The following is a 15,206-nucleotide window of genomic DNA, read 5'->3' on the forward strand; positions in this document are numbered from 1 at the left end:
AAATTCTACACCGATGTGTAAAAGAAGGACTAGACAAGAAGAATAAATGCTCAGCACAATTTATCTTTATTATAGGAAAAGCAATTTAAAACATATTTTACTGAATAGTGCCAGAACATTACTGCAAAAAAAAGTTAATGTTTTTCCTTTGAGAAAGCCTTCTATAATGTGCAGATATTGTCATATTAGAGACACTAGTGGGAAATGCTTGGTCAACTAAAATGGTTGAAAAGCTAAAATTGACCATTGACTTGGAAGAAAAGTGAAATATATCTCCCCACTTCTGTGAATTTTAATGGTAACCATTGAGGCCTTTCTTAATTTCTTCCATAATAAAAAATAGAAGATATTCCTGAGGGGGGAATAAAAGGCTTTGCCAGCTAGGGCAGGGAAATTGATGGCAACATCAGGCTGTTTGAGGAATAAATGTTGCAATCTCAAACACTGTCTATGGGAGTGTAAATTGAATCAGCCACTTTGAAGAACAATTTGGCAGTTTCTATTAAAATGAAAAATGCTTATGTCTTGTCATTTAACAATCCTCCTTCCATGTATCTATTTTTTTTTAATGTCTTGAAATGTGTGCTCAATGAAGAGTTTGCAAGCCTGTGCCTTATGTCTAATAGTGAGCAACTGGACACCTGAATGTCCATCCATAGGAAAAAGGCTACTTGAACTGCGAAATAGCTATACTCTGGAATACTATACATCAGCTAAAAATAACAAGGGAGAATTTTGTTGGATGAAGAAAGCAAGTTGCTAAATAATAAGAGTGGTCATTAAGTATGAGACCATGCTTTTAAAAAGCCTCAACAAGAGCATTAATATAAGTTTCTATAGGCACATAATTATTCATGAAATCACATGGAGTTCTAGAATTTTGCTGTCCAGTATGGTCACCACTAGGCACAGAAAGTTATGTAAATTTACATTAATAAAAATAAGTAAAAATAAAAATCAGTTTCTCAGTGGCATTAGCCCACATTTCAAGAACTGAATAGGGAGTTCCCGTCATGGCTCAGTGGTTAATGAATGTGCCTAGGAACCATGAGGTTGCGGGTTCGATCCCTGGCCTCGCTCAGTGGGTTAAGGATCTGGCATTGCCGTGAGCTGTGGTGTAGGTCGCAGACGCGGCTCGGATCCTGCATTACTGTGGCACTGGCGTAGGCTGGCAGCTACAGCTCTGATTAGACCCCTAGCCTGGGAACCTCCATATGCCACGGGAGCAGCCCAAGGAAATGGCAAAAAGACAAAAAAAAAAAAAATTAAATAGCCACATTTGGCTAGTGGCTACTGTAATGAACAGCAGAGGTCCAGAAAGGCAAACACAGCTGATAACATGGTTACCTGGGGGGGGAGTCCAAGTTTGGGGATGATGATCGATAAGTATAGCTGGGTCACTTTTAAAATTTTACAGTGAGATTAGATTATGTATGATCTGGATAATTTGGGTTGTGAGATGGAAATCCTGTGAAATTGGATTGTTATGATCATTAACGAGTACAGATGTGATAAATTCATTTGAGTAATAAAAAATAAAAAATAAATAAAAAACAAACAAAAAATAAAAGTAATACATTTATAAAATTGAAAGTATGCCTAGCAATAGGATTTCTAAAGCATTGCAAACTTTTATCTTGTAGATCAGTATAAAATGTTTGGGCATGCTGTCCTTTTAGCCTGTTAACTATCTAAAAGCACACAAAGGAAGATACTAAAACAAACTGTAGATACCATTGTTTCCTTCCTTTAACAAGTGTCTGCTGAGCACCTACTATATTCTAGGCATTTAAAGTATGTAGATAAGAATGTCTCCTGCAATAGCAGTAAACAAAGGATGTTCTAGCCATCAAGCCCTAGATAGTTGAGGTGAATGACAAAGGAATGATTTCAAGGATCCCAGGCTCTTACATCTTCCCATACAAAGAAAAGTGCTAAATTCATTAACTTGAGGTGGCTGATTTTTCTTTAGTTAACTGTAATATTTTGATGTTTCCAGTTACTTGGGTATTTTATTTGTTTTTGTTTTACAAAAATTCCTATATATCCCGACTCTTCCCTTATGTCTTTGGAACAGTTTCTCTGAGAGGCTGTCTCCCAGGCTTACGTCCTCTGTATGTCCACTAAATAAAACATAATTCTCAATTTTTAGGTTGTGAATTTTTTATTTTTAGTCAAAAAGTACAAGGATCAAGAGGCAACTGCTGCTGAGACTGAAGTGTATTCATCATGGGTGCAACAAGAGGATTTCTTTTCATTTAATATTTTCCCTTTGTAACCAATTAAATAATTACTGGCTGCTTTATGCAATGCATATGTAATTCCAGAATATAAATGACGGCTATTAGATTAGCTAGAATGTATGTTTTTATATTAGTGTAACATATTTTATTAGGACTGAAAATAATTATTTTGGAAAAAATCAGATTTGTGAACATAATTAAGCAATTATTTGAGGACTTCAAGATCAGAATAACTTCACTGAAAGCACCAGAAAGAAGAGCATATATCTGCTTACACAGCTATATGTAGATTCACTATGGTGGAAGCACAAATACTTTCTTGATTAACTTTTTAGATAATAGATCAATATCATGGTAGTTAATCTTGATGAGGAGTGTTCTTGATGTTGCTTCATATACAGTAAACTGCACAAAGTCCTAGCTAACTGTGAACACAGCAAAGAATGAATCTTGTGTCCCCAGATATACAAAGATCAGCATCATTATGTTTATAGAAACTAGCCATAGTATTTGTCCAAATAAATACTCTTAGATTAAATAAATTACATGCTGGAAAGAGTCTATTAGTCTTAAATAAGTCTTGCCTTTTAATTTCAATGAATAATATATCAACAGAAAAAGAATTCCACTACACTTGCAAAAGGATTTGTTTTTCAACTTAAATCAAGTATTTTTTGCTTCATCTTAAAGTACAGATCTAATATAGCAAAATTTGCTTTTAGAATCAAATCTTTTAGAATGCATGTGTTCATTTAAAAAAATGGTTATGAGTTATTTTTAAATGTCATTATTTATTAAAATATCGGCAATATATTTAAGCACTACGCAAATGTCTGACTATAAATTTAAAATGACACCACCTGTGTACAAGTTAATTGCCTTTGTTTGCTAGACTTCAATAGCCAGGAATCTCTACTTAATCTAGTAGCTACCTACTTATGGAGTCATCCATGAACCAGCATTGACATCAGCTGGGAGCTTTGGAAATCCAAACTATCAAGCCCCACACCCCAAACCTACTGAATGAGAATATGTATTTTGCCATGGTCTCCAGGTGATTCTTAGGTACATTAAAGTTTGAAAAGCAGTCATGTAGCCTTCAGATGCCTTTGCACATCATCTCATCAATAGTGCCATTGAAACCAGTCCTTCTTTGGACCTAAGGAAAGATACACTATTGAAGAGGAGGGCAGAATAAGCCTCAGTGCAGGAGTTGAACAATTACCTTGAGTCTAGTAGAGGATGGTACCAGGGCAGCTGGTTGGAATACTCATGGTTCTGTTGGAAGCATTCTGTTTGACTGCAGTTCAGTAGAAAAAAAAAAAGCAGCATATCAAAAGCAATGGAAGGTTCATGTTACACATCAGCTATATTCAAGAAGATGTTTGTGGTAAGACCAGGTAAGTGTTCCTGGACATGCTGGAAGATGCAGATAGACTCAGAGCCAAGCAAATCTGCTTTCATAAAACCATTAGCATATTAAAAAAACTAAAGATCTTATTGTAACCTGGATACATGTTTAATTATTCAGTCCAGCCCTATAGATTTGTGCTTGTGTGTGTGTGTGTATGTGTATGTATCACAAAATGCTTTTTTCCCCACGCAGATCATTAAAATTGTCCTGAACTAGTCACCTTTGGTGGGATACGCTTTGTGAAATCTGCATGTAGAAATTTTTCTTATTGCTTAAAGTGTGAGTTAAGCCCTGAAGTTTTAGAAAATCTTACGTTATGTAACAGTGAATATACCTCTCTCTGTAGTTTCACTATTTTAGAAGTAAAACAATGCTTTGATTCCAAATACTAAATTAACTTAAGCATTGCTCTCCCACTCTGTCTCCCAAGCTGTGACTCAGATGTCAGAACAAATTTTTTACCTAGTTAGGGAAGGAATCTTATCAAGTTTCAGGGCCATAAAAGCTTTAGTAAGGTACCTGGTTGGTGCTACACACTCTTATTTTCCATCATCAACGTCTAAAATACTAAATTTATCTTTTCCATTTCTCCTTTAAAACATCATCTGTGTCAGAGTTCCCATCGTGGCTCAGCAAAAACAAATCTGACTAGTATCTGTGAGGATCAAGTTCAATCCCACTCCTTGCTCAGTGGGTTATGGATCTGGTGTTGCAGTGAGCTATGGTGTAGGTTGCAGACCTGGCTCGGTTTCTGTGTTGCTGTGGCTGTGGTATAGGCCAGCAACTACAGCTCTTACTCAACCCCTAGCCTGGAAACCTCAATATGCTTCGTGTGCAGCCCTAAAAAAAAGGGAAAAAAAAATCTGTGGAACATACTATCATTAAATGCAAATAGAAGAGATCTTGTTGCCCCAGATACACTTGATAATGGCTTTTCTTAAACCAATTGAGACTTGCTATTGAAGACACCATCTTTCTTTTTTTCTTCCTTCCTTTCTTTTTTAGTTATAAAATACTAGTAAAGTTACAGAACTTTTAATTAGACAACTGAGTTCCAGTGAATATAATGAACTAGTTTAAGGTGACTTAGCTAACTGATTACAGAACTGGGAACAAAAGTCCATTTTCTATGATACCTTTTTGTTTTAATTTTTAAAAAATGTTTCTTATAGTTGACTTACAATGTTCTGTCAGTTTCTGTTGTACAGCAAAGTGACCCAGTCATACATAAGCACATATTTGTTTTCCCGCATTGTCTTCTATCATGTTGTATCACAAGTGATTGGATATATTCCCCTGTGTTGTAGAGGAGGACCTCATTGCTTATCCATTCTAAACGGAATAGTTTGCATCCACTAACCCCAAACTCCCAGGCCATCCCACTCCCTATCCTTTGTTAAGCACCCCAGATGAATGACTAGGTCTCAGAAGATTCTTTACAGTTAGGTATGAAAAATGTCATCCTTAAAAACACAATTTGCTTATGAAGGATCATTGTCTAAATATGTTAAACTTTAAAAAACAATTTGCCAGCTACAATTATAAACCTCTGAATTAATGGACTTTCAGTGAAATACACTATTTTTGTCTCCTAAAAACCATATCTAAAAAACAGAATGACTGAAACAGATGTTATGGGTCAGGGTCAGAGGGAGGCTTTTTAATTACGTCCATTAGAGAAAGACTTTAAAAATCCTTTCCTGGGGCCAGTGGGGATGGGTACAGAAACTGAAAAAGAGAAATGAGGAAATGTGTTGCTTGGTGTCAAGTTTTGAATAGATCACTATTGTGTTATATTCCTCTGAGATTGGGGTACATGTTGTATTTTGTTTACTAACATGTCTATTATGTGGACAAAAACAGCAAAAGACTGGAGGTGTACTCAAATTCTTTTGTTCATTCAATGTCCATTGTTTGTAATACAATGAATAATTCGGGAGAGTTTGGAGATCTTTTGGTTTTGAAGAAATATATGTCAGAGCTTCAAAATACCATTATTAATGGGCCTTAATTGGGGTTTGAAAATATTTTCACTTCAAAAACTGCTGTAACAGATATTTTGTAAAGATTAGATTTGCATATATCAAGTTACGTGAATTCATTTTGCTAAGAGTATCTTTATTAATTTGCTTGTGTTATTTTTAATTACACTGCATTAACTTTAATTATTTTAATTAATTAATACATTAAATTAATGTTTTAATTAATTTAATTAATGCAGTTTAATTAATACATGTAACCACTGCATGGTTACATGCATGGGCTTGAGATGTGGACTATGTGCTTTAAAATCCCAGCTCTTTTACCTGGTGGAGGTATATGACTGAGGAACTTATTTAACTTCTTAAGGAAGTTATTTTATTTTGGTGCCTCTGTTTCCTCAACTTTAAAATGAAGGTAGTAGTACCTGCTTTATTATAACAATTGTGATGAACATATTAAGTAATGATGCAAAGTGTTTATGCTTAGGGCATTTGGTTTTGCACTTGAATCTAGTATTTGTTCATTCATCCATTATGCTAGGGGACAATCCACTATAGATGTAGTGGGATATAAAAGATTTCTGGTCTACAAGTTGAAGGCAAATGGCTTCACTATTCTTCCCACTGAAAGAAGACCCAGAAGTATCAGATATTATGTTAACATTTTAAAAGCCATCAAAACATGTTGTCTTTATTGAAGTTTGATTAATACTTCAAGCATTCTAGTGTTTCATTTTAGCATTGTAATCAAGAGGAATTGTCCCCTAGTATTGGAAGGTCTTTAAAGTGACTGTATCAGGAGAAACCAAAAGAGTCTTACCTAAATTGTGTTGCAGGGTTTTTTCCTCAGAAACAAAATAAACATGCTACGTTAATGTTGCCGGTATTTGTGCCTTATAAAATGGTAACTTTTATTTCAAATTAGGAGTTCCTGTAGTGGCGCCGTGGTTAATGAATCCGACTAGGAACCATGAGGTTGTGGGTTCGGTCCCTGGCCTTGCTCAGTGGGTTAAGGATCCGGCGTTGCCGTGAGCTGTGGTGTAGGTCTCAGACGCAGCTTGGATCCCGTGTTGCTGTGGCTCTGGTGTAGGCCAGTGGCTACAGCTCCAATTAGACCCCTAGCCTGGGAACCTCCATATGCCGCAGGAGCGGCCCAAAAATGGCAAAAGGACAAAAAAAAAAAAATTAAATGTTGACTTGCTATTTCAATAGATGGATCCCTAACATTTAGCTTTAATCTAGGAGGAAAAAAAACCATGTACCTAGATTTAATCTAGCAACAAAACCCATTTAATCCTTTTATTAAAACAAATTGAGCTTGGAAGAACACTTAGTATGCTCAAAATGTAGCTCTAATATAAATTAAGCAGGTGTACTTCTTTTGTTTAATAAACCATAGGTACTTTTTATTACATTAACAACCTTTTAATGATTAATTAGGTGAACCATACTTATTTAGATGAAACGTATAATTGATTAAGTTAAGAAATGTCTAATCTTTTTGACTTCCGTATTGACCCGAATAGCTCATGTATAGCCAATGAATAAATCCTTCTAATTCTTGTGTAATTAGCCCCTTTCTTTCCATTGCTACAAATTTATATTGAAACAGAACTGTGAAAATAGTCTTTAGAATCATCCTACTCCAAGTTATAATACATATTACCACTAAATTAGTATTCTCTGTATATCAGCTAGCTATATGCAAAATACATGCATTTTATTGATTTTTCCATAAGTTTTGAAACCCAGCATCTCTCACCTTTCTTAGACTACCTACCTTCTAAAATATATTATTCTTCCACAAGTACTTTCTTTCAAGGCTTAATTTAAGTCCTGCTTCTTCTTTGAGTTACATTCCGCTAGTCTAGATATATATTAGTTACTCCTCCAAATCCTTGAGGCACTGACCATTTCTATTATTAATTTGGTATTTATCATTCATTTTCTCTGTTGAAGGGGTTGTGTATATATCTTCTACTTTCTTTTTTATTTTTATTTTTTTATTTTTTATTTTTTTTGGTCTTTTTGCTATATCTTGGGCCGCTCCCGCAGCATATGGAGGTTCCCAGGCTAGAGGTCAAATCGGAGCTGTAGCCACCGGCCTATGCCAGAGCCACAGCAACGCGGGATCCGAGCCGCGTCTGCAACCTACACCACAGCTCACGGCAACGCCGGATCATTAACCCACTGAGAAAGGGCAGGGACCGAACCCGCAACCTCATGGTTCCTAGTCAGATTCGTTAACCACTGCGCCACCACGGGAACTCCTCCTATATCTTCTACTTTCAAATAGTTTTGAGATATTTTACTGTTTTTATCTCTGCCAGCCAGCCCAGTACCTAATAAATGTTCAGCGATGATGATTTGAAGGCCGAGTTCTACAATGTTCAGATGTGATTTGAGATATGATGATAATATAATTTTATCATCAGAAGTTATAATAATATAAATTCTCAATAAAAATAGTCATAATGAAAATATAAAATAAAATAATCACATAGTATATTATTTGGTAAAGTGGAAAACTACCATGGAGTCACAAGAAAACAGCTTCATATCAAAGGAGTACAAGCATTATAGATGAACAAAACACTCAGGAATTCCACTGCAAGCTGCCCTCACTTGAATATCATACCTTTGTAAGAATTTCATGACTTGGCAGGCTTCACAGGTTATCACCATATATGTCCCTGAGTGGAGCCAAGGACAGAATTTAGTATTAACTAGACCAAGAGCTCAGATCACTCAGATTTCTACTGTTTTCCATAGCAATATCTAAATATTGGATCAGATTTCCTTTGGGGATGGTTTTGACATAGAGTTGAAGTAATAAGTCCTGACGCTTCCCAGACAAATTTCTGTTCTGCAATATTGAACCAGATGATGTTGGGTAAAGTTATTTTACCTCCTTATGCCCTCTTCAGTATAAATAATGTTAATAAAATAACACCTTAAGAGTTATTGCAATAATTAAATGACATAAAATGCAAAATGCCTGGTACATCTTTGGTATCTATTAAGTGTAAATTTCGTTAAGTTCCATGCATCAGCTAGTGGCAGGTTTCATTTACTGGCTGTTTACTCTGTACCAGGCACTCTTCATTCATGGTGTATCATGGTTATTAACACATTTAATCTTTGCAGCATTCTTGTGCAATAGCTATCATTATCATTGTATTTCACAGATGAGGAACTAAGCCATAGACAAGTAAAGTACACAGCTAGTAAGTGTCATATATGTGGCATGCTTTTGGCTGCCACATATATTCTCTTACCTGCTAGACAACATAATCCCTCCCACTATCAAATTATTTCCATGGACCACATCCTGTGGACAATTTAAAGAGAAGTTTCATTTTAATACACTATTTACCTAATTAAACCATAGTTGGGAGAAACATACAATGCATTCCATAGTTAAGTGTAAATCATTTAAATTTATCCATTTATCCATTTAGCCGCACGGCACCATTGCTTCTTTTCAGTGTGGGAAATCCAGCCTTCCTTGTTCTTACCTAGGCAAGGGCACACTTCCTAGTCTTCATCCCAGAACTTGTGCCAATCTTATTTCTTATTTGTTTTGCTTCTTATGAATAATTAATTGAAACTTTTCAAGGATTCCAAAGAATCTAAAAAAATAAATTTTGAAAATTCACAACAAAGTATCTTGGAAAACTTCCATTAAGTTAAGAGGTGTTATCTGCTGTTCTAGGCGTGGGTGCTTTTATCAAAACATTTCACCCACTTTCAAATTTCCATTCGTTAAAATGTAAGGCCTTATTTGGCTGTCATTTACAGTACTGTGTTTTTCAGAAAAGTTTCTGGCAGCTCGTTTTAAAAAGATTTTTTTAAAAAACAGAAAAAGGAAAGCAAACTGTGCCCCTGTTGGGAGAGTTCCCCCGACCCTCTGCATTATTATAAAGAGAATTTCCAATTTATCCAAACCTCCTCTACTTGGTTATCTTCAGAGCTTTACAATTCATGCTCCCTAAGGCAGTTATTTTCAAGCATGATTTTGTAACACTGCAGGGCTTTTCAAGTTATTTCAAGGAGGTGGCAGAAAAAAACTCAAAACAAAATTTTATTTTCAAAAAGGAGCATGCATGCCATAAATCATGGGAGAATTCAGGAGGGTAATTGTAGATGTCAGGAAATTGAACAAATAATGAGAGGATATGGGGACCTGCCTAGAGGTAGCCAGTTCCACTTCTACAATGGAATCCTTTAACATGCACCAAGCAATAGGTGATTTGCAGAATGCCTTTGCCCCGTGCTAGTCCATGTTTAACCACAACTCTCAATGAATTTTTTAACAGAATAGTTTTATATCTTCTATTTAAGCTTAGCTGCGATCATCAACAAAGTGCCCCATCTCTGAGTAGCCACATGACATGACAAATAGGAGAAGGTGAGCTTGTAAATTTTACCCCTCTTAAGTGAAAGCCATCAAAAGCAAGAACTGGAATCTAGAATCCTCTGAACTAAATGCATTTCCCAATATAGATCCCATATCATTCTCACTCATATCAATTCCTTTTTTCAGTCACTGAAAATCATTTTTCCTACTTAGAATTAGACATTTAAGTATCTCCAGCTTCCAGGCTCTCCTCTGGGTACTTGGGCTATACTTTATTAGGTCAATTACTCAATTATAACCTTTACTCAATTATAACCTCCTAGAGGGCAGGACAGCACAGAGCTAGTCTTTAAATATCCTAGAGTACAACTAAATGCCCTCAAGTGTTTGTTGAATGAAACTAAGTCTCAGCAAGTGGGAAAGTTTTCTATTCATGTATTTATTTTTGTTGTTGTTGTTGTTATGTCAGTTTGTTGCCTATTGTTTTTTTTTTCTCACTTTATCCTGCTATCTGAATTTATTTCTGCAAACCCAAACAGGTTTTATATCTATGACTGTTTTTTTTTTCTTTTTGAACAAAACACACCTACTTCCTCTTTATTAGAGTTGCTTAATTCCTCATCCTAGAATGCACTTCTTAACTTCCTTTCTATAAATTTTTGCTCTTCACCCTCTTCAAGCTTTACTCCAGCTCAGTATCCCCTCTTCACTTATGCATCCCATTCTCATTGTATTTTTCTGCACCTATTAATCTCATTTTTTAGGTCATTTGGTGTTTTGTTTTGTTTTGTTTTGTTTTCTGAGCATAGTCTGGTCCTTTCCATTGGGTTATGAACTCTTTGAGGGTAAGCACTGCCTACCTGTTTTGCACACCTAATTGTCAGTTCCCAGCCCATTTTACAGAAATCGGCTACTCATTTTAATCATTACATTTATGTGTGTATAATATATATATGTATTACATGTATAATATAATAATACATACTGTAAACTGAGGGACTTTGCCTCTTAATGTTGCACAGTGATAAAAATTTGTGCTAGTGAAAATTCTTTAGGAATAAGAATAATCACACCCTGATTTTTTTTTAAATTTGAATATTTGCCTAACAGATTTTCTGATTGTCATGGTATCTGTGTATCATTTGATAATTAAAGGAACACCCCATGCTTCTGTGAACAGAATATCAGAGTATCCTTTTCTGTGACATTTTAATGGCAAGGAGTTAAAACTTAAGGTGGAACAAGAAGGGAAGAAGATAGGAAGAACTTTCAGAATTGACTTAATAGTAATCATCGAAACCAAAAAAAAATTGAATCAGACTATTCTATTCTTTATTTTATCGGATGCATTTCCTAACTCCTTCTTAAGTTATTGGGTTTAAAAAATTATATATATATTTAAAAAATTGTAATTAAAAAATTATATATGTATATATTTTTTTACATCCTGAAAAATGTGATTTGATTTCAATCCTGAATTGTCTGTAGCATCACTAGACTGCTGGGGACTTCTATAATCAAAGGTTTGGATTCCCTTTCAAATCCAGTTCTAATGTTTGTACTACCGGTGTCTATATAATGAGATTAAACATCACCTACTTGCTTGAATTGTTGTAATATTTGAGTTTTTTCCAGTAGCAAACTAAATAGGCAAGAAATAGGAGTTTCCATGGTGGCTCAGTGGGTTAAGGACTTGATCTGATATTGTCTCTCTCTGAGGATGTGGGTTGGATTCCTGGCCTAGATCAGTGGTTTAAGGGATGCAGCAGCATTGCCAAAAGATGCAACGTAGATAAGCTGCAGATGTTTCTTGGGTCCGGTGTTGCCATGGCTGTGGTGTACACCGCAGCTAGAGCTCACATTTGTCCCCTAGCCCAGGAACTTTCACATGCTGCAGGTGTGGCCCTAAAGAGGAAAAATAAATAAATAAATATGCAGGAAATAATTTCTTCTCTTTCATTTTATTTTATTTTTATTTTTATTTTTTTTATTTTCCCACTGTACAGCAAGGGGGTCAGGTTATCCTTACATGTATACATTACAATTACATTTTTCCCCCACCCTTTCTTCTGTTGCAACATGAGTATCTAGACAAAGTTCTCAATGCTATTCTCTTTCATTTTAAACCTCCATTGAGTAAGTCTGTTGAAGCTATTCTGATCACAAGGGAAACCTTATGTTTAAAACAGTTAAGTAATAACTATGAAAAGCTAGATTTATTTTTTTATAATTAAATTGTGTGTGTGTGTTTGTGTGTATATATATATATATATACACACATACCATAAACAATAACTGAAACTTTAAAATCATTTAAAATTGCCTCATGAAAATAATCTGTTCCTCTGGAGGGTCATTTTAAATGCAAGGAGATAAATACCATTTGTGGATATAACTGTGTTCCACTTTGTAAGGGCCTTCATTAGCAAAGCTATGCAACATAAAGGCAACCTGTAATGCGTTGCATATGCAGTATTTTGAAACCTTTTGTTTGGTTTCTAACTAGAAAGAGAGAGAGAAGGAAAGAGTCCATTTTATTCTCTTGGGATTTGTCTTATAAGGTGCACCAGACTGAGCCCAGCAAACAGGGATATATTTCTCCTCGTCTTGCTAGTGTGTTCTTCCCTTATAAAAACCAAAGGACTAGCAATTTCTTTTATGGACGCGGACCGAAGGGAGATAAATAGACCTTGCGGGAGAGGAAGGTCAAGTTCAAAGTTTTTCTTTCCTTTGGATTCAGGAATAAGCAAATGGAAAGACTAGCCAAACAACCGGCAGCAGGCATCTGATGGTTAAGCCCTCCCCCCAGGACTTTTTATGTACATAAGCAGAAGTCACTGGAGCAGCTGCGGCGCATTAGTTCCAATAGTTTAACAGGCTGCTTTGCAGCGCTGACAAAAGCCTCGCGCGCAGTGGCTTCCCTCCATGTTCCTCTGCCATGAGAGCTCGGCAGTGATCTTTGGCAAGGAATCGGCAGAGAGGGGGAGTGACGTTCAGGAGGCTTCCGCTGAGGAGTGCGCTCTCCTGGTCTACTCCCAGCCCCATCTCCGCCGAGAGACTGAGGCAGCGACCGAATGAACTAGCAGCAGCTGGATCCGATCTCCTTCTCCGGACATTTCTCCGACGCCGAGCGAGGCAATCACTGGAAAGAGGCCAGGGAACCACGTTGCCCTGGATCGTCGCCAAATACAAAGTTGACCGGGGAAAATGGCTCAGCAGACGACAAGCCCGGACACCTTAACAGTCCCTGAAGTGGATAATCCGCACTGTCCAAACCCCTGGCTGAACGAGGATCTTGTGAAATCCTTGCGGGAAAACCTGTTGCAGCAGGAGAAGTCCAAGACTGCAAGGAAATCGGTTTCTCCCAAGCTCTCACCGGTGATTTCTCCGAGAAATTCCCCCAGGCTCCTGCGCAGGATGCTTCTCAGCAGCAACATCCCCAAACAGCGGCGTTTCACCGTGGCACATACGTGGTAAGGTTTGCACGGAATATCAGAAATGGTGGCCAGTTCCCTCTGGGAGATTTTTGCTCCTCCCGCCTTTCGCTTTAAGGGTGGGGAGGGAAGGGAGGACCAGCTTCACTGCTCACCTGTGATTTATCAGCAGAAATCTACCTTAATGAATCCCTCAGATGTCCAAGTCAGGGCAGGAATCCTTGAGATTGGTAATAGGAGCCCTTGAGGTGGGTGGTTCTCAAAGTTCAATTCCTATTGCAAGTTCTTACAAGAAAACTGGATTCCAGATGTCAAATAAGAATGCAGTTTTACTCCCATACCGACGTGGTGGCGTTTCTTTGATTTCTTAAGCTAATACCCCTGCCAGGTCCTGCCACAGCCTAGGAAAGAAAGGACCAGAAAGGCGAGGAGGAAGATCATAGTTTGTTCTCTTTTCTGCCTGATCCCCAGTTAAACAGAGATGTGTATGGAGGGTGTGTGTATGTGTATGTGTGTGTGTTTGTGTGTATAAGTCAAATGGTGTGTCCTGGTAAAACTCCTTCTAATTACTGACTTTAATAATATTTGTAATTTCAATGTGTAATTTGTAATCTCATTGGAGAGAAAAAAGGGTTTAGGAATGCTGTGCAGAAAGTTGTAGCCTGGTACTTGGTAATACTGCTCTGTTCTTGAATTCTTTGAATGTTTTGTTAGTATTTTAATTTTCTTTATGAAGTTTTTACCTTCTATATAATAAGTGAATTTGTTTTATGCATATGGTGCCAGATGGTTTTCTAGAAGATTCTTAGCATTTTCATGCTCTCCTGAGAACAACTATTAAAATAAAGCATTGGATGAGCTTATTGTGGTGTTTCTGCCAGAGAAGAGGCAATTCTCGGTTATGGGCAGAGAAAGAGGGGTCTGTGATAAAGAGTTGGTTAATTTTAGGCAGTAGTAGGTTCTGTACACTACCTCCAAGTTTTGGTAAAATGAATATTAATTATGATGAAGAAAACAGGTGTAACAGAAATAATGTTGAGAATCTGAGTGAATGATTTTTACACAGCTTTTCCATAGAACACGATAGAGTATGCCAGGAATGGTAAAAACAAAACAAAACAGAACCAAAAAAAAAAAAAAAAACCCTCAAAAAACCCGGAATCAAGACTTCTAGGAAAGCAGCAGCAAGAAATAGAGTCAAAATCTAAACTTAAGGAGCATGGCCCTACCCAGGAAAGCATCCATGTCATAGATGAAAATAGAAGACAAAGGAAATAAAAAGGTTGTCCCACCCAAAGAAATGTCTGACCTTAGAATTGTCATTTTTAAATAGCTAAATCTCTGATTAGGGAAGTGCTTTTCTTTTCTCCAAGATTTTACCAAAGTGGAGTGTCTAAGGTTAATTAGATACAATGTTTGTAAGAGGGGTAAGGCAAACATGGGATTTTTCAGTCTTAAAGGGATGGACAAAGAATGACTTCTCTCTGAGGAAGATAAGGTTGAGAAAACTTGTCAGAGATAAGCGGTAAATGAAAGGCGTGGAGGAACACTGGGAGATGCTCTGAGGGGGAGGGATAGCACCAGGTGCCAGAGCAGGAAAGCTGGCTTGGGCTCAGAGAGGCCCAGGATTTGGATATGCAACGTCCCTTAGGGTTGTTGTTTTTTTTATTTTAGTTCCAAAATCGAACCTGTTGCTGAATGGCTAAGCCTCAACTCAGGCGCTTGATTTCTGAGTGAAGCAACCTAGAGTTCAACTGAAGGTTATCGGAACTC

The 15,206-nt window shown here is 36.8% G+C and overlaps 1 protein-coding gene across 3 annotated transcripts in view; it reads left to right on the forward strand.

The window, feature by feature from the left end:
• PDE4D (phosphodiesterase 4D) overlaps positions 1 to 15,206 on the forward strand; it is a 1,473,810-nt gene that overhangs the window by 706,459 nt on the left and 752,145 nt on the right. The window contains exon 1 of one of the 3 annotated variants that reach the window (XM_047756175.1): positions 12,865 to 13,472. The exons of the other annotated variants lie outside the window; for them this stretch is intronic. Coding sequence (XP_047612131.1) covers positions 13,207 to 13,472 — 266 coding nt within the window. The 5' untranslated portion in view covers positions 12,865 to 13,206. Of the gene's footprint in view, positions 1 to 12,864; positions 13,473 to 15,206 lie in introns of those variants that run through there. 3 annotated transcript variants of the gene reach the window in all.

The sequence above is a fragment of the Phacochoerus africanus genome, chromosome 1 (assembly GCF_016906955.1).
Source record: "Phacochoerus africanus isolate WHEZ1 chromosome 1, ROS_Pafr_v1, whole genome shotgun sequence".
NCBI classification, from domain to species: Eukaryota; Metazoa; Chordata; class Mammalia; order Artiodactyla; family Suidae; genus Phacochoerus; species Phacochoerus africanus.